Source organism: Galleria mellonella, unplaced genomic scaffold, assembly GCF_026898425.1.
Source record: "Galleria mellonella isolate WM207_F2 unplaced genomic scaffold, CSIRO_AGI_GalMel_v1 utg56, whole genome shotgun sequence".
NCBI lineage: Eukaryota > Metazoa > Arthropoda > Insecta > Lepidoptera > Pyralidae > Galleria > Galleria mellonella.
In genome coordinates, this window is record NW_026442117.1 from 1,518,922 (window position 1) to 1,539,919 (window position 20,998).

The 20,998-nt window shown below is 34.4% G+C and overlaps 1 protein-coding gene across 7 annotated transcripts in view; it reads right to left on the bottom strand.

Moving 5' to 3' along the window:
• The window catches only part of LOC113512474 (muscle-specific protein 300 kDa), a 232,148-nt gene that overhangs the window by 31,183 nt on the left and 179,967 nt on the right, over positions 1-20,998 (bottom strand). For 6 of the 7 annotated variants that reach the window (XM_052899082.1, XM_052899079.1, XM_052899081.1 and 3 more), the window contains 6 exons: positions 19,955-20,065; positions 15,745-15,927; positions 6,469-15,315; positions 6,180-6,380; positions 5,421-5,599; positions 4,477-4,603 (listed from right to left, as the gene is read on the bottom strand). In XM_052899082.1, the coding sequence (XP_052755042.1) occupies positions 4,477-4,603; positions 5,421-5,599; positions 6,180-6,380; positions 6,469-15,315; positions 15,745-15,927; positions 19,955-20,065 (9,648 nt within the window). The remainder of the gene's footprint in view (positions 1-4,476; positions 4,604-5,420; positions 5,600-6,179; positions 6,381-6,468; positions 15,316-15,744; positions 15,928-19,954; positions 20,066-20,998) is intronic. The other variant, XM_052899077.1, reaches the window with a different exon arrangement.

The following is a 20,998-nucleotide window of genomic DNA, read 5'->3' on the forward strand; positions in this document are numbered from 1 at the left end:
ATCCCATTGCTAGCAATATACCCAACCAGGTCGACCTTCTCGCGGTTCCCCCTGGAAACTATCATGGTTAATTCCTGATGAATTCATAATGATGGGCTAACTGGCCTGTTTTCATCCTCATCTATCACCCTTCACTGGTGCCCCGCCAGCGTATCCCATTAGCGCAGGCGTGGTTACCACTCCATTTTCATCCAATAAAAAAAATACATATAAATCTGTTCAAGTATTTAGAAGTTATGGTAGTACAAAGAGTTTTATGAACACTGGAAACCACTTACGCACTTTTTTTGGACAGTCGTGTAAAGTACTAAGTACCTAATATTCGTATTGGGGGAGGGTGGATAATAGGGATTGTTAGTAATGGGGATTAGTAGCCCCATTGCTAGCAATATACTATATCAGGTCGACCTCCTCGTGGGTCTCCCTGGAAACCATCGTGATTTATTTACTTTTAGATTTGTCACGGTGGGCTAACTGACCTGCTTTATTCTCACCTATAATCCCTCACTGGTGCCCCGCCAGCATATACCGTAGTGCAGGCGGGGTTATCATTCCATTATCATTCATTAAAAAAATCGTGCTGTTCAAAAAAACACTGACAAAACCGGGTGCCTGTATTGTATAAAACGTATATGGATGACTTCATTGTATGTCTACCCACACGGTAGATAAGTACCTACGGTCCAAAAATTAATATCGTATCGCTCACCTCCTGAAGTGACATTTTGTTGATAAATCACACGATACACCACATAAATATTTCACTTATCACTCTTGTTATAACACTCGCCATTGTTAAAAAAACACCATTATATTTTATTTAAAAACGCGCATGCAACACTGTAAAATATACCGTATTACTTGAATGTAAATTTATAACTGAATTTACATCAGTCTAGCTAGCACGATATGTTATTGTTTTTGGTAGCGAATTTAAAAAAAAAAGAATTAACTTTCTTGGCGGTATCTGTGCACGTTCGAACGTCAAACCACAAAGTTTATAACTAACAGAGCGAGCTTCCAAATTCAATTCGACTGTATGCGGAATTCAAAATTTCAAATTTGGAACAGTTTATAATCAAGTCATGGTCACGTACCAAGGTCACGACATTGTATGCAGTTCCAGGCGTTATCGCCCAATGTTCAAATGAAATTATGCATACTGTCAAGAAGTAACTTGCATACTATTTAAAACTGATGTCGCACATGTTATTGCGGCCTTGAATTTTGAAATCGTAATTCGAACGCACTTACACATCGGCGCGTTTTAGCTATTTGAATTTTTCGAATTTAATATTCTCGTTATATTATTTATTATTGGATGAATCGATTTTTATTTTTTCGAGTATGTTCGTTTAATATCGCGTTCGTTCGCCGACAGACGTCCACGCGGAGGGACGTCCGCGGTACAACTGGTGGTGTGGTGTGTTGGTAGGTGTGTGTTATCAAATCGTTATCACTTCATTACGCTAGGCGATTTCATTTATGTTTTACATTAATTGCCCGCGAGTTCATTAAGTATTCTCTTTGGGACATTGATAGTTAATTATTTGAACATTAAATTCACATAAAATTTAAATTTCTCGTGTTTTAAACGTTTATTTAAATAAGTACCTACCCACCGGAATTATTTACGCAACAAACATTGTATTGTCATAGCCGATGTCGACAAAACGGAAGCGTTAGATAACATAATTATTACAGTGTCTCAACCATATTATGAGAATTTATAGAACCTAAACGACCTAATGGCATTGCTAGCAAATTATCCTATCAGGTTGATCTCCACGCAATTCCCCTTGGAGGTCGTATACCTATATAGTATATTGCTAGCAATGCCACCCTCCCCAATAGGTTACTGTTTATCCCAGTTAATCGATAGATCTTGGTTCAGCCAGCCTTGGACTTCCTATAATAATAGGCTAGGCCATTTCTTTTTATGGCAGAGACATGACGTCATTAGAATATACTGCATCAGCCGAATAAACGTTTCAGGGGGAAGGGATTGTTAGTAATGCGGGCTGCCAGTTCCATTGCTAGCAATATACCCTCTGTCAGGTCGACCACTACGCGGTCCCCCTGAAAACCATCGTGCCGAATCCCAGGTATATTCATCACGATAGGCTAACTAATTTGCCTTTGCCTTTTCACCTATCATCCCTCACCGCTGCCCCGCCAGCGTATACCGACAGCGCAGGCGGGGTTACCATTCCATCATCATGAATAAAAAAATAAAAATTTCACGTCCATCCAGAGGCTATGACGAGTTATTATAATAAATAAATAAATAAATTAAGTGGCAACCCACGTTCTAACTGTTGTTATTTAGTGCTAAGTAAACAGTGGCCGCGGGATCGTACACGGTCATTGTACTTGACTGCTGCGGTTAACTGTTATCATAATTAGGCATAACTGCGGGCAGGAGGGGGGAGGGAAGGGATTGTTAGTAATGGGGAGATCAGTCCCCATTACTATCAATATACTATTCCACTATCATGCATTAAAAAAAAGGTATAGCAACTTTATGTAACCATTCGATTATTGTGCAAAAATCATAAAAATAAATGTATTTAAAGTTCAGCAAATACGATAAGTAACACCGCATACAAATTTTCTACTTGGGTTCTTGACATTGCCTTTCAAAATGCATCAAGTCGCTCCGAGGATCGTCGACCGTTGACATATAAAATATGGCGGCATAGTAAAATATGGCGGCCCAGTCAGACGTCTTATGACTCATTTATGAAGTTTTTGCTTAAAATTCATAAAGCACACTGGATTAGAATTAAAACATTAAATAGAAGGATCGTCTCGTAATTCGTTGTTTGTGTAAATGAGGTTCTAGATTCGATTATTGTTCGAGAAAATTCAGGAAATGAACATTATTAAAATGACTCGAGTCTCAAACACAGTTTTGGGTAAATTCTTTAGACATTTGAACATACTTGCTTTCTAGTTTTTTCTTACAATCTTAAAATTTTTTAACCAATGCCCCATTAAAAAAAGAATTATAAATTAAACCTAGTTGATTAGAGATTTCCCCTTTGAAGTACGTAATATTTAAGAGTTTAGAAATAAAACAAAATTGCAAAAACAAAAATGGCTACAAGTAGATAGAGATTTTCGTGGCCGTAGCTGGAGTAGGGGAGCATTGAGGGACAATGCCCTACCTTAAAATGTACAATGCTTTACCTTTAAATAAAAATTGGAGAGATTGGTCCTAAGAAAATTGGACAAATTCGCTTTTTTGAACTCACTTAATTATGGCAAATGCCCTACCAAAAAGTTCTTTTGTCCTACCTTAAAGTTGGGTCTAGCTATGGCCCTGGGGATTTAAGCTATATTAGTTCTGTAAGTATGAATGAGCGCCTATGAACATTTTATAGCAAAAGTGTTTAAAGACCATCTATTCATTTTTAAAGCGGTCAAAATTCAGTGTACCTAGATTGAAATCTCTTATATAAATTGTTAAAAATAAATATTACATATCCAAATATTCATCCAAAGGTTGCCTGGAAGAGATCGCTTTTAGCGATAAGTTCGCTCATTGTTTTCTCATTGTGATTATTTCTTGTAATTGTTTATATTTATAATAATTACCAGAGGGAGACTTTGTACGAAAGTCGATTGCGTGGGTACCTCTGTCCCATTCGTGTTTCAACCGTGAAGCAGTTGTGTTTGCATGGCTGTGTTTCGGTTTGAAGTGTGGGATATGGCGTGAAATTACTGGGTACAGAGGAATAACACCTGAGTCCTCAGGAATGGCAACGCATGGGGGGTATCATGGGCGAAACAGTATACTCTGTTATGTCCATGGTACTGCTCATGTCTATAGGCGACGGTTACCACTTTCCATCAGGTGGGCCGTCAGCTTGTTTGCCATTCTAAGTTGTATAAAAAAAAAAAAAAAAGTTTACTATTGTAATCTTTTGGAGGAAACAATAAAGAGTATCTATCTATCTATTTGTTTTTTTATTGTTAGGGAGGCAAACGAGCAGACGGTCCACCTGATGGAAAGCGCCTACCGTCCCCCATAAACACCTACTACACGAGAGGAGTCACTTGTGCGTCGCCGGTCTTTTAAATACTTGTAGGTACGTTTTTTGAAATTTATTTACATTATACGAGACGTCTAAGGTTTTTATAGAATAAGAGGGCAATACTCTTGTTATAGTAAATAGAATTAATGTTGGGGGGAAAGGGATTGTTAGCAATGCGGTCAAATAGCCCCATTACTAGCAATATACAGTACCTACACACACATAGTCAGGTTGACTTCCCCCTGGAAACCATCGTGGCTAATTCTAGTTGAATTCGCCAGGATAAGCTAACTGACCCGCTTTCATCCTCATCAGTCATCTATCACTGGTGCCCCGCCAGTGTAGTGTAGTGTATAGCGCAGACGGGGTTACCATACCATTATCAGCCATAAAAAAAAAATAGAATTAATGAAATCTGATTAGGTCTACCACATACCTGTGCTGTGGCCGGAGCGTCGTCGGGTCGCAGCGAGTGCAGCTGGCCTTCTATAAAGTCCGCAAACGTTCGAACAGCGGCCGCTGCGTCTCGATATCTCTTCCACAGCTCAACGGCGCGGTGGTATCTGTGAAGAAATTACTTTGCTAAATAATTTACATTCATTGTTGTTAAAATAATTACCCGACTATCCAAAAGAGGAGTGAAATGTTTTCAGTGTTCATATATGTATGGAAGTTTGTTTATTCCGACAACTTCTAAATGCCTGAACTGATTTGGACGTTTGGAGTATTTTAAGCGGGACTGCCGTGATTTCAAACATTTTCAAAAAGGAAGGTGTCAAGTTCTTAATTCGGTTGACATTTTTTTTAATTTTTTTTTATACAACTTAGAATGACAAACAAGCTGACGGCCCACCTGATGGAAAGTGGTAACCGTCGCCTATAGACATGAGCAGTACCATGGACATAACAGAGTACACTGTTTCGCCCATGATACCGCCCATGCGTTGCCATTCCTTAGGACTGACAAAGTCACCAAAGGGAGACTTTGTACAAAAGTCGATTGCTTGGGTACCTCTGTCCCATTCGTGTTTCAATGTGTGTTTGCATGGCTGTGTTTCGGTTTAAAGGGCGGAATATGGCAGTGAATTTACAGGATACAGAGGAATAACACCTGAGTGAATGGCATGAGAAACTCATGGGGATATCATGGGCGAAACAGTGCAGTGTTATGTCTATGGTACTGCTCATGTCTATAGGCAACGTATACCACTCTCCATCAAATGGGATGTCAGCTTGTTTGCTCTTCTAAGTTACTTAAAAAAACAGATTTATATGAAATTTAACACATGTGTTGTTTATATCGTAAATTAACACGAAGAGAACTTTATATTCTGATTTACGCGAGTGAAGCCGGGGAATACAGCTAGTAATTAGTCTTACTTGTCACACAGCTGCGTGAGATTGCTGCAGGTGTGATCGTAAGCTGCGGCCGCCTCGTCCAATTCGCGACGTAGCTGTACCACCACTGTGGGGTCAGTGGATGCCTCCAGAGGTGCCGCGGCGTCTCGCAGCTGCCCGACCAGCTCGCCGCTGCGCCGTGTCAGGGATTCGCTTAGTGTCTGCAAAGATAACATGCCATTTAGGTAATGTTTAATTATAAAACACATTGTACATAGGGGCAGGGGGAGGAGGATTGTTAATAATGGGGGTTTAATAGCTCCATTACTAACAATATACCTTGTATGGTCAACCTCCATATGGTCTCCCCTGGCAACCATCGTGCTGAATTCCAGATGTATTGTATTCCATTACGATTGGCTAACTGACCTGCGTTTTCATTTTTACCTATTGACTTCACTAGTACAGGCGGGGTTACCATTCCATTATTATCCATTAAAAAAGAAGACTAACCTCAACCCCAATTCCTTAGAAACCATATTGGTTAACATTTGTTGAATTTGTCACAATGGGCTAACTAGACATCCTTCGTCCATTAAGTTCCCTTAGTCGCCTCTTAAGACAATCTCGAAAGGAAAGGTGACCCATTCTATGCCGAGACAACACGGCAATAGAATCGTCCTAGCTATTAAACTGTAATAATTCAAAAATTTTACGAAGTAAATAACTAGTGTAGGACCTGTATAACATTATTACTTTGCTTTCAACACTTTATTACTTAAAAAAATATTAAATCATTACCTCGAGTTTCTCTGTAGCCTTCAACAGACGATCGTAGTCAACTTGTCCTTGGACTGTGAGTAACTCGACCATGTAATCGGCTTCTCTCACTGCTCCCTGCACCAACTCCAATTGTCTCTCGAATCTTCTCCACAACTGGACTTTAGAACGGAGTCTTGTACTGAGATCATTGCAAGCTGCTTCTAATGTTGCATGGGTTTCCTATAAAATACAATAATGTTTTAAAACCAAATAATAATATTTTAATCTTTTACGTTTGATTAATTTAAAAAAAAAACAACAAAGTTACCTGTAAAGCCGAGATGTCTCTCTCAACACCTGTAGGTGAGACACAGACGCGTAAACTAATTGGCAATGTATGCAGAGCCTGCCTCAATGCTAGTATGTCTCTCCATTGTGATGCCAGATCTTCTATGAGCCTTTCGCAGGTTTCAGAGGCTCTTTCTACGACATCACTGCCTAGTCGTTCGGCAGCTTCACATTCTTCTAAAGTAAGCTTAGCACGTCGTTGACTTTTTTGGCATCGGATGATTCCAGCTTGGACTTGCACAATCTTCTCTTTCAGTAACAAGCTACGTTCAAGTTCTTCAGATATCTGGTCATCTAGATTTCCAGACTGAGTTAAAAGCGCACCCAGACGTTCAGATTCAGCTGTAGGTAGCAAACTGAGCCTACCAAGTTCATTCTGTATCCTATCTATACGGCTGGTCATTACTTGCAGTCTTTCAATGTATAGATTAAGTTCATCTTCACTCTTTATGACTCCTTTAAGATTATCCAAAGATGAACGAAGTTCTCTTATTTCTTCTTCCAATATATTTAATTTTTCACCAGATGTAACATCACGATCCGAAATATTCTGGATGGCTGATGCATGAATATCACCAATTCTATTAGCTAAATCACGCCATTTATCTTCAATTTTAGAGAAAAATTGACGCTGTACCATTTCATCAGATATAGGAAGAATTTCAAGAGCCTTTTCAAACTGAATTCCAGATTCATTTTTTAGATTGTTGTGTACTTCGTGTTGTGCTTTTAGTTCCCAAAAACGACGAAGGTTACCCGTAGTTGTAATGTTTTCTGGTGTAATATTTTCCATTTCTCTGTTAGTAATCTTCATCCAACTTTCTATTCTGTCAATGAGATGATCATACATTATCCAATTCTCTTTAAACGCCGTTAATCTAGTTAATCTTGAGTCTACATCTTCTTGCAATTTCAGTAAAGTATCTAATGCCATAGAACATTCGGTTTCCAGTCCAGAACATACAATCAAGTTTTGAAGTCCTTGAGTTATAGACATTAGACGTAACATCTTTGCATAATGATGCGATATGTCTAAACTTAATGATTGATATAGATTAATATATTGTTCATGATCCATTGAAGTTACATTTGTGAGATCAGGTACTCTTTGCTGAGCAACTACTAGCCACTGTTTTTCGGCTTTCATTCCTTGCTCCAGCATTGTCCATTTGGAAGCAGCTAAAGTCATCTGTTGTGCTCTGCTTGCAGCTCTATCAATAATGACTGTAGCTCTGTCGTGTAAAGAATTATGTAATGATGCATATTTTGATCTTGTTTCACTATCCAAGTTATCTTCCAAAGATTCTAGAATAGCTCTACAATGACTTAAATTAACAAAGAACTTTCTGTGTTTTTGAATTTCCTCATGTAAATGATCCAAATTTGAAACTATAATTTTACCATCGAGAAGAGCCTCAGCGACATCGGTGATCTGGCCAAAATCTTGCAAAGTTTGTTCATATTCTTCAGCTAATGACGTTAATTGTAGAAGACGATCTCTTTCGGTATTGATTACATTGTCTATTTGTTTTGTATCATCATCACAGTTATAAAGCACAGAAGGACATTCCCGTTTAGAATTTGCTTCAGAAAGTATGCGATATCTTGTAAATAGTTTCTTAACATTATCAGTATTATCAGCATTATTTAATTCCAATTTATCCAGTTTGTCTAATTTCTGTTGTGTTGGTATATCTGACATGATAATGTCATCAAGATTAGATTTCACATTTAGCACTATCTTATGCAGTTTTTCTGTTTCGTCTAAGAACTTATTCCATTCTGATTCACTTTCTTGCACTTTTTTAGTACTTTCCTTGTTTAATGAATTAACTGCGTAAACTTGATGTGTTAGTGTTTCAATTAAAGTAATTATTTCTTCATTTACTTCAGTTACGTCAATTAACTCTTTCAAATTCTTAATTTGGGTTTGTAGAGATTGCAAGCGATCAGTCTGTTGAGATTCTTTAATACCAGTTATGGTCTCATTTTGAATCATATACCGAATTTCTTCTAACCAAATAGATATAGTTTCAATAATAGTAATAGTACTTTTCTCAATTTTAGACCGATCATTCATTTCTACAGCATTTTTCACTTCATCGATTTCTTTATTTAGTATAAGATCATATGATTTTTCAACGTCCGGTTCATACAAGACTAAAGCCATAGAGTCATTCGGTTGTTTTTCAGATTCAATAACAGATTGTGTACGTTTTTGTAGAGTATCAAGCAATTTTGCTTTTTCTGTTTTATATGAAAGGATACTTTTAGTTGGCGATGGTGATTTAGATTTAGATCGCTGAACTACATCAGAGTAAGTAAGTTTTGGTTGTGTGCCAATAATAATATCTTGTTGTTTAGATAACATTGAACCTTGATAAATACCTTCATCTATTGAGGATGCATCTTTACTAGAGAGATCTTCACTTGTTGGCGTTATGGACATTGAAAGTTCTGTAGTTATAGGATCTGACAAACTTTCCGGAGAATGTAAAGTAGGTGAATCGCCTTTCTTCTTATGTTTCTTCTTCTTTTGTTTATGTTTTTCACTAACGATTGAGTGTGGTTGTTCTTTTTCCTGAAATTGTCGTTCATTTTCAATAAAGTCGGTGATAGATTGTGGAATAGATATTTGAGCACGTAAATGAACTTCATATGGTTCGTCTGTCGATGTAGAGATAGAAGTCTCAGAATAATCCCTTGGTGAAGTCTGTTGAATTGTATCCATTGTAACTATATCTGTTTTAGCTAATTCAAGATGAGACTTAAGCGGCGTTTCTACAACGTCTTCTATTGGAGAAGTTTGTTGTGTACTATCATTTGTAATAATTTCGGCTTTAGATTCTGGAATCGGAGGTATAGTGATATTTTCTTGGACTTGAATTTCCAAAAGCTGCTCAGGTCTTGGAGAAATTTGTTGAGTACTATCAACAGTCTCTACTACTTTTACAATTTCAAGATTCGGTAATTGATCAGGTATATCTCTTGGAGATGTTTGTTGAATAGTATCAACAGTAATTACATCTTTGACAGGAAGTTCTTCAGATTCCTCTATATTAATAGATTTAGGTTCATCTGATTGTGTATATGAACTAACAACAGGAACTTCAGGTGTTTGAATGCTCATTTCTACCATTTCTGTTTCTTTTACAGGCGATGTAGAAGTTTCACGATCAATTATGTCTTGTGTTGTAGTTTGAATGTCAGTATCACTTGTTTCTATGATAATTTCAGTACTTTTCTCTTCTTTTATTTTATCGTCTACTGGAGAAGTTTGAATTTCTTTAGTCTCTGTTTCAGTTACGAATTTTTCTTCTTGTGTAGGTTCTTGAATTGGTGACGAAGTTTGGGAGAACTTGTCGTCAGGTACATTAATATCATAGGGGATAACTTGTGTTGCCTCAGAGTGAACTATCATTTCTGGAGTTACTGGTTTACTTGTTTGTATTTCCGAATCTGACATGGGCACTTTTTCTAAGATGGTAACTTCTTCGCTTGTTTGAGTATGAACTTCTTTCTCTTCTATAGGTATTGTTTGTACTAAAGATTCACTTATAGGTGTTGGTGATGTTTGTGATACAATATCAACTGTTTCTGGTCTTATAATTTCAATATCTTCCTTTATAGAATCTTGCTCAATGGATGCTTCTGGAGATGTTTGTACTGAATATTCTTGTGTGATTACCTCTTCTACAACTGGAACAGGATATGTGATAGTTGCAGAAACTTCTTTATGTACAATTTCAGGACTACTTTGTACACACTCTTCAACTATCTTCACTGTGTTGCTTTCAGATACTTCACTCATCGTATGATAAGATTCTTCTCTTGGTGATTCCTCCACTGTTTCACTTCCTACTTTTGGACTCATTGGTTTTGTTTCTGGAGCAGTTATTAGCTTTTCTGTTTCAGATTCAGTTTTCTTCTTATTCTTTTTTCTTTTATCTTTCAAATTACTTTCTGTTGGCTCCTTAATTTCTGTAGGGGTTGTTACTGAAGTTTCATCCGAGTCAGTTGTGCTTGCTTTTGGATATGTTGTCTCCTCACTAATTCCATGTTGTTTTCGTTTCTTTTGCTTTTTCTTTTTTTCGGATATTTCAGGTACTATAGTTAGATCTACGGAAACATCTTCAGGTTCATAACCTTTTTCTTCTGAAATTGTTTCAGACTCTATAATTAATGAATCTTGTTCAATGGTTGGCTCTAGAATCTCTTCTGTAGGTTTGGGAGATTCAATAGGTGGTGATGTTGGAAGTTCCACGTAGTGACTCAAAGATGTGCTCTCACTATCAGTAACACTTTTATCTGTTTCCGTGTCAATTTCTTTTTCACTGTCTTCTAATCCTTGTTTATGTTTTTTCCTTTTTTTGCTACGTTTATGATCTTTTATTGACACTTCAGGTGAAATTTTACTAGAAATTGTTTCTTCCTCTTTTACAATATCAATTACAGATGTAGGTATGTGTTCTTCAGTTATTTTTACTTCTATTGGTAAGTTAACATCAATGTCTTTTTTAACAACAGTAGGTGCAGACTTAAATTCTTCAACTTTTATGTCAAATTGGACCTTTGGTTTAGATTTTTTAGGTATGTTTTTAGCTATAGACATCGATATATCAACAGTTTGTGATAGGTTATTAGGATCCACAGTTATGTCTTCACTGGTTTTAAATTCATTGTCTGGCAAGGGAGTTCTATCTTTAAATCCACGTAAATGAGTATCTCGACGTTCTGATTCAAGAAGCAAGTTAATATCATATTTAGTATCTGGCTTACTGGAAATTACTGTATCTTTCGTTTCAAGGATTTCAGAAGGCATTGTTTCTTGTTCACTGTGTGGCAAAGGTTCAATAGGATCTTGAACTTTTTCAGGTATTTCTTCTATCTTATCTGCTGTATGTTCAAACTGATAAATGTAAGAATATTGGGGAGTTCCTGGTAAAGAGGAAATAACAGTTTCCGTTACTATGTTTCCTGTAGATAAAGGTTCCACTTCTACAGAAATATGTGTCGGTGCTTTTTCTGTCTTAATTTGGCTTACAGTTTTTTCTGCTTTTATTGGACCAGTATCCATACCTTTTTTAGGAGAAAGCGTCGAATCTGTAGCATTTTTAGCCAATTCATCGCTGTATTCATTATCTTCTTTTGACTTAATATATTGTATTGATGGTTCCTCTATTTTCTCAAGTAAGGGAATACCTTCGCCTGGAGGTGTAGATGATTTTGTATTATCTTTTGGAATTTCTTTAATGGAACCAATTTTCTCGGATATAATTGTAGCATCAGTTGATAGATTTCTTTGAATATCTGAGGATATCTCTTTACATTCTTGTAGGAGAAGAGTTGATTGTGTTTGTGTTTCTCCAATATCATGTTCAGTTTTTATATTTTTATTACTTGGTTCCTCTTTTATTTCTGGTGAATGTTCTTTATTATCTTTGAGGATTATTATGGATTTAGATTCTGTATCTCCCAAGGGAAGTTCTTTTATTACTTCTTTGTCCAATAGAATGTCCATCGATTGTGATGGCGTCTTATGATCATATTTATTATCTAAAGTGCTATCGATAACGCTATGAATTCTTTCTTTTTCTATCAATTCTTTTGTCGATAAAATCTCGTTAATCGGTGATTTAAATATATTTTCCTCAGACAGTATTGTTTCTTTATCCGTTAAGTCAATATCAGAAGTTTCCTTAGAAATATTATCAACTGATTCTTTTTCTATTTTTTCAATTTTGCTTTGGTCCGAAGGCACTGAACTTTTATCTACAGCAAAATCAGTAGTTTTTTGAAGGTTTGTTATTATTTCTGGTAAATTTCTAAGTTTATTCTCATCTTTTAATTCTTTTTGGGAATCATCACTTAATTTTTCGATAATAGTTGTATACGAAGGAATTTGTTTAGAATTTTCTAGAAAATCTGTACTTTCTACTATAGTTTTTATAGATGTATTTACAGGTTCTGTAGTTTCAAGAACAGTTTCTGGAATTGTTCCAGCCTGTTCGGCGGTTATATTTTCTTCAATTTTAGTCTTTAGAATTTCTTTATTTGTTTCTACAGATGACAGTAGTGGAATCGAATGATTAGTTTCACTATCAATCAATGACTTAGTGAGGTTTATAACAGATGTATCTTTGTCAATATTTAAAGAAGAATTTTCTGTAGGAATTGTATTAGTGATTTCTGGCACAAAAGCGACATTATCAGGTTTTAAATCCTTCACTTTTTTTGCTTTTTTAGAACTCTTTCTTTCTTTACTTGTTTCTTTATTCGGCTTTTCCACAACCTGTTTGTGTATTAACTCTGATGATTTAGAATCAGTGGATGATTGAATTTCACTGTCAACTAAACTTTTTGTAATATTTATCACGGTATTATCTGGAGAAATATTAAATTTAGTAGAATCAGTATTTAAATTTTCCTGTACATCTACTTTGCCTAAATCAGCTTCTGTTATTATTGAGGTGACGGAAGTTAGTTCAGGTATTTTTTTTGTTATTTTAAATATCTGATCATCAGCAGACTTTTTCGTTGATGTTACGTTATCAATATCGGTTTCGTCTTGTTCTGATTTTACCAATATTGTAGGTTTATTTATAGATACATCAATTTCGGCAGTAACTGTAGATTCAGGAATGAAATCTTCGTCAGGTTCCTCTACAATTTGTTCCGTTACATGTTCTTTACCATCAATTATTTGAACCTGTCGTATTACTTTGATACGTTTTGTTTTTATACCTTGAGTTTGTATATCGTGAGTGATTTTAGGTTCTTCTTCTATAATTTCTACATCATCAGGTTCATCAATGACTTCTTCAGTAACATGCTCTTTGCCATCAATTATTTGAATATGTTTAATTATACGTCTTTTTGTTCTAGTAATTTTTTTAGTTACTTTTTGAACAACAGTTGCAACATTTGAAGATAATTCGGTAGATGAATATTGAGTTCCTCCCGTAATCAAGATTGTTTGAGGTTCTATTGGTTCTTGAACATTGTATGACTGTTCTAATATTTGAATGTTCTCATTTGATGGAGTTTTTTCTACGGTAACTGAATCTACTGGATTAACTTTACGTGTTTGAGAAGTTGTTGTACTTTTTTCTATGTCGGCTTTATCAGTGCTTGTAACAGATTTCTCACTCTTTTTCTTTTGTTTTTGATCTTTTGGAGTTTTAGATTCTTTATATAAATCAGATGAATCAGAAGGTGGTTGATTATCATCTTTATCATGGGAGTCATCAATTTGTTCGAATTGTACCCCGCCGTGATCTTTTACACTAATAGCTACTCTAGGTATTTGTTCCTCGAAAACTTCTACGTTATCTGGTTCTTCTATTATTTCTTCAGTAACATGTTCTTTACCATCAATTATTACGACTCTACGTATAATACGACGTTTTGTTTTAACTATTCTTTTGGTAACTTGTTGAACAACAGCTGTGACACTAGACGATGAAGTTTGAATATGGGGCTGAATTTCCCCTTCCGCTATTTGAAGAATTTCCTCTGGTTTCATTCCTTGTTCCATTCTAACTACCATATCAGGTTTCGAAGTGAATTCTTGTATCATAACTTCACCACCTGGTAGTCCTGATATTACTTGACCTCCATATGTTTGATATTGGATATGTTGAATTCCACCATCATCTAGTGTGGTCGATTTAGATCCTTTATCTTCATGTAAAGTGATCTGTGAGAATGACTGATCTTCGGGGATATTCTCTCTGGAAAGTATTTGTGATCTATGCTGCTGAGTTTGTATAGTTTGTTGTCTAGTTACTAAAGTCTTTCTTATTTTCTTAACAATAATCCTCTTTGTACCATCAGCATCCACCACTACTTCGGTAGTTGTTTCATCTGGCTCAACCATAACAGTTTCGAAGGATTGTGGTAGGCTATGTATAATATTTAATTGGGAATCCTTCATTAAATTGCCATCTTTGTAGTTAGCATCAACAAATAACGACTGCTCATCAACTTTGGATTCTCTTAATAGAGGTCTACTTGCGATTTCGATAGTTTCGTGATCATCTGACACAATTTGTCGTACTTGAATACTTTCAAGCAATTCTTTTTCTTGAGAATGTGGCTCACTTGTTTGGACTTCGATTTCTTGTGGAGGTGCACAAGTAATTGAAATATCTTTTGTGCTTTTCACGTCCGGCTTACATATAATTGATTTGTCAGAAACAGATATACTATCTGACATAAGGCTTTTACCAGTTTGTGTATCTGTAGTTACAGTTGGTTTTACTTCTTGTATTTCTATATCTCTGACTTCAACATTTTCTTGCACAGCTTTAATTTCAGGTGACTTAGCAGGTTCAATTTTTGGAACATCAACTCTTTGTTTAGGAATTTCGGTTTCCCTTGGTGAAACAATTTCTTCTGGCATTGATGTAGAATCAATAGTCCTGTCTGTTTGTGATATATCATCCTCAACTAGTTCCGGTTCTGGTATGGATCGAATATGCAGTAATAGCTGTCTTAATCTTTCAATCTCTATAGTGACTAGACTCCTCGTTTCTGCTAATGTCTTTCGCGTAACATTCAACTTTTCTCTTAACATTTGACTAGTTTCATCTCGGCCTGTGACATTAATAATTTTCAATAGAATTTCATACTCTTCATACTCTCTGATGTATCTCTCATATACTTCCATATATTTGACAATATCTTCTTCTGTTAATGCATCCAACTGTTTATTGGATTCCTTCAGTTCTTTATTTATACTTTCAAGCCAGTTATCTAGTTTGAATATTTTTTCTCTTAACTCCTCCACATCTTTGGCTTGTTTCGCCATTTCTAATTTTGCATCCTGAAAAATTTAAAGTTTTTATTATTATACATGAAAATAAACTATGAATTTAAGTTTGGAAAAATTGCATTATATACTTTGAGAGGATAATATAGCTAGATCTCAAAATGTATGCAATTAATACTTATATAATTTGTCTGTAAAAATATAGGTATATTTTTACAAAATAAATTATTTTATTTGATTCGATAAAAGTGCTAATTAATAAACAAACATTAATTTTGTCAAAATTAGTATGAACTTATTAGAATTAAGTACTGTCCTTAATTTATGTATGGTGGAATTATTATGAATGTAAATAAAGTTATTTGATATAAAATATTAATCGATTTACAGTTAAAGAAAAATACGTAATTTACAATAAAAAAAGTTAAATTTAGAATGTCATGCCTCTTGAATTTATGAATAAATAAAAATTAGGTTATATACCTTTCTTACCTGGATGACGTCTAGCCCCTGTCGCGCTTGTGTCAAAAGTTTTGAGATCCTTGCTTTAATGATAATTAACTCTTTCAACAGAGTTTGGATTTCCTGCTCCTGCCGGTATTCCATGATCTTGGATTCCAACAGTTCTGCTGCCTCTTCACATTTGACTAGAACTTGGATGCCCTCCTGTAAAATATGTAAATGATTACATTAATAAAAAATTTGAACTCATAAAGGTAACTATTTTTCGTCAATTGTGTATCATAGATAAAGAATAAAACCTATGGTCCTTATTGAAAGTACTATTCTTAATCTATGCTCCCTATTGTACATTATTTAAATTTCGAATGTTGTATAAGGTAGCATCTAAAATCGTAATACAAAATTGCCAGTTATAAAGGTCCATTGGAAATTTATTTGGGGTCGTGAGCATTTTTTGTTTCAGCTTCTGTGACGTAAATCTAATAAAAGATATGATGATATCTATTTATTTGGTATGATATCATAACTATAACCTATGATGACCTAGTGACTACGACTATTAAGTATGTCATAAACGATTTATCAATATACATGGTAATAAATTGCCTACACGGCAATACGTCCCGGCATAGAACGAGCAGCTCTACCTTTAACGTAGGTGTCGTAAGAGGCAACTAAGGGAACTTAGTGGTTGAGGAATGGTTAGCAGCGTGCCTCTTAAAAACGCCAAAACCTAACTGCTATCGCCGACTCGCAAGCGTGACAATTACAGGCAAAACCCTCCTTATGTTCAGCAATGAACAGTTGATATTATGATGATGATGATGATGATTGTAATAATAGAGTTATAAATAATCGTTTTTCTAACAAGTTTGATTTGATTTATAAATTATTATTAATTTATAAATTATTTATTATATATTTATATATTTGTTATTAAAAAGGTTACAGTTACAGAGGGAGACTTTGTACAAAAGTCGATTGCTTGGGTACCTCTGTCCCATTCGTGTTTCAACCGTGAAGCAGTTGTGTTTGCACGGCTGTGTTTCGGTTTGAAGGGTGGGATATGGCGTGAATTTACTGGGTACAGAGGAATAACACCTGAGTCCTCAGGAATGGCAACCCATGGGGGGTATCATGGGCAAAACAGTATACACTGTTATTTCCATGGTACTGTTCCTGTCTAGAGGCGACGGTTACCACTTTCCATCAGGTGGGCCGTCAGCTTGTTTGCCATTCTAAGTTGTATAACAAAAAAAGATTATCAAAATCTATCCTATATTAACGAAATCTTTGAAATCATGATTCTTTAATTCCTTGTACCTAAAGGTTGTCTGAAAGACATTGCTTAGAGAAAAGACCACCTCTTGTACTTTACTATACTTGTTGAAAATAATAATTCATGTACTAACGAAGTGTTAAATAAATAAATAAATTTAAATTGGATTTAGAAAATTCTCTTTGAAATATATATAGATCATTTCTTAAAGTTATTCCCTTAGATTATATAGATAGAATGAAAAACGGGTCAACCTTTTTATAAAATATTGCATTATAAATAGTTATGAGTGATTCCTTTATAACTTTTATATTTATTTTGTCTTATAATTTCTGCATCTTTTTAATGCGTAACCATTCATTTTATTTATTAAATAATACGTCAAGATACATTTTATGTGTAAGTATATAATATATTAATAAAAAAAAACGAGTCAGCTAATTTGACAATTAGCTGACAAAAAGTTGACCCGTTTTTGAGGCTCGATCTATTTTTTTTTTTTTTTTTTTTTTTTTTTTTTTTTTTTTATAGAACTTAGAATGGCAAACAAGCTGACGGCCCACCTGATGGAAAGTGGTAACCGTCGCCTATACACATGAGCAGTACCGTGGACATAACAGAGTATACTGTTTCGCCCATGATACCCCCCATGCGTTGCCATTCCTGAGGACTTAGGTGTTATTCCTCTGTACCCAGTAAATTCACGCCATATCCCACCCTTCAAACCGAAACACAGCCATGCAAACACAACTGCTTCACGGTTGAAACACGAATGGGACAGAGGTACCCAAGCAATCGACTTTTGTACAAAGTCTCCCTCTGGTAAATAATATAATCCAAGTAATATAATCCAAGGTTATGTGCTATTTGATATCACTGTACGTTTATAGACGAAGACACGGGATGCAGCTAGTAAAAATATGTAGACACAACTTTACACAAAATAAAATACAAGCTATTAAGAGCTATTTATATTTAGCGATCCTCTTAAATAACTATGTATAACATGACGTAAAGCCATTCATCTCTTTACCGCGTCCTACATTCGGTTTATATTTTGATTTACACCTAGTGAATGTGAAACTTTTACTAAGAAAACCTAATTTGAAACTTAAACCTCTCATTAATCCTTACTAATCCGCATATTTAAATATGTACACAAAAGTACATACAAATGTATTTTTTGTTATTAGTAATATTTTCCTCTGTTAATAGATTCAAATTATTTTTCAATCAAATATTTATGAATTTTGATTTTAGTTATTTACATATTACATACATCATTATAACAGTCTTTAACTGTCCACTGCTGAACATAAGCCTCCCCTTGGGGGGGTTTGTCAATAGTTACCACGCTTGGTAGGCGGATTGGCAACCGCAGTTAGGCATTAGAAAAGTTTTAAGAGAGCTGCTGCCCATCCCTCGCCCTATCTTAGTCGACTCTTACGACACCCATGGGATAGGAAGGGGTGGCCCATTTTATGCCGGGACCACACGACCAATATTATACATAATGTTACATACATAAAAATGCTATTACTCCGTTAATGACTTTTGTATTAATTAACGTAAATACTAGAATTAATTAATAATATTCAATTTAAATTAATCTTACAAAGATCATACATATTTTCAGACACAATATATATTGTTTTTTGAACAAATAACTAGTAACTATTTCTGATATATGTTTTTGGTATATTCTACAGGTTATATATATATATATGGATTTGTCTATGGCGAATAAATGGTTTGGACAAATATATATTTATAGTATCAATACTCTTTTATGATTTTCTATGGGAAAATTATGTAATATACATAAACATTGAGTTATTTATGTTTAAGTTCAACTAACACCGGAACGTACAGATAAAAATGAAATTTAAAATTTTTATTTTCATTTTAGAACTTTCTAAACACATATTGCGTAAGGTGAATATTTTTAAACCGATGCCTACTAAAAAATCCAAATGTTTCACATGCAAAATATGTGGTTTTTTTGTCATAATTCCAAAACACTGATCACTATTTCACAATAATAAAAACTTGACTTCAATTTTGACAAAATTTGAATAAAAACAACACGGGATTTTAACCTCATCAAGATCGGACGTTGACTGATAACAATACCGTGTAATAAACACAAAAAGAACGATTCAATTAAGATCCCTTTGATTTTGTAATAATTTGTAACTGAATTAAACTAAATACTAAAGATTTAGCATGAATAAACACTCCCAATCACCTTTTAAGTCACAACAATTCACAAAATAAAAAATCACTTTTCGAGAGCAATTTCGAAATAAACACAATATAAAAAACACATTTCGGCTCGCACGTTCAGTTCGTAGTATAATATTATAAAGATTGGAGTTGCGCTCGATTTCTAAGTAGTGAGTGGCCCTACTGAGTGATGCCAAACTACTACATAGTTATTATTAACTCTATGTCGTAATGCTTATATATATGTACTTAGATGACATCATGAATGAACAAACAAACAACAATAATTATCTAAAACGCATTGTCAAGGTCAAAGAAAAATTATTCAATAACTGTTTATATATATATATATATATATATATATATATATATATATATATATATAACTTATAACATGGTAATTCATATATATATATATATTTTATGCATAATAAATCATCACCTAACAACTCTGAACTTATAACATGGTAATTCTAGTTTTGTTTATGCCGCGGTTGTGTAATCTCTGCCAATTTGGCTTGTGAATTTGGAAAAATATTTACAATTTCATTGTTTTGTTCCTGCCATGCCTTGAATAACATTTAACTCTAATAATCTACATCAAACAGCAAATTTACATTAACATGTTATTTATTTAAGTAGCAAACTCTAGAGAGCGAACGCTTCTGTTCCGTCGACAGGAGAGACCGTTATATAAATAAATAACATATTTACACGTTTACTTACCCTCAGACCATCTTCCATTGCATGGAGACTCTCGTCAGGCAGGTCCGATAGTCGAGTTTGGATATTTCTCACTTCTTCAAGAAGACTCTCAATATCATTAGACAAGTCATCCTGAGAACACACGCAATTATTAGCAATTCATTAATTCCTTTCACGCATATTGTTAACGTGGAATTTATAATAACTCATTATAATTGGTGTGATTTCTTTAACATTACATGTTTCATTTTATGCAAATAAATAAAAAATTGTATTGTAAAATTTATATCGTATATTTGATTTAATATTTTAATTTAGCAAATCACTAATAAAAATGTATAAATTCCACGTTATCAATCAAGGAAAACTCTGGAGTCCATTGCAGCATTCCAAATGCACAATCTTGTTAGCTATAATTACAGAAAACAACAACAAAAATTGGCAATCTTATTAGTTTAACATCGAAGTTGGCATGACATGCTTACATTTATTGAAATTTACGCCTATAATTCCTTTAGCTTGGTATTTACTGGGAACTATATAATTCAAAAGTCAGTCTCATTCACGGAACGTCCCATGCTATGTTGATACAAAATATAAAAATTATCAACATAGTACCTACATAAAAGTACCAAAGACACCATAAATTTTGGATTGAATTTTGTATAATTTCCAAATAGTTTTTTTTTTAATTATGTAATAGCACTTTTTATAGACAAAATTGGCTTTTGTGTACTTCGGTTAAATGTGTTTGAAATTTTGTTAGTAAAGTCAGATTTGCAAGTGCAGCAGCGTGTGATAAATACATCGACAAGCTCACTTTATTCTTTTTGTAATAAAAAATACAGCAAATTGGTACTATGTTGAAATTATTTCAATTTTAATGAGACAGAAAAAAAGTAAATAAAAGATCAAGTCTAAAACATAAAAAGGAACATTTCTAAATACAAAAATAGATATAAACTCTAAGGAATTGAAACATACAGTAATTACGTAAGATGAATACAGCAAACATACTAATGTGTATGAGATTTCAAATTAATGCCAATTATAATATGTATTCAC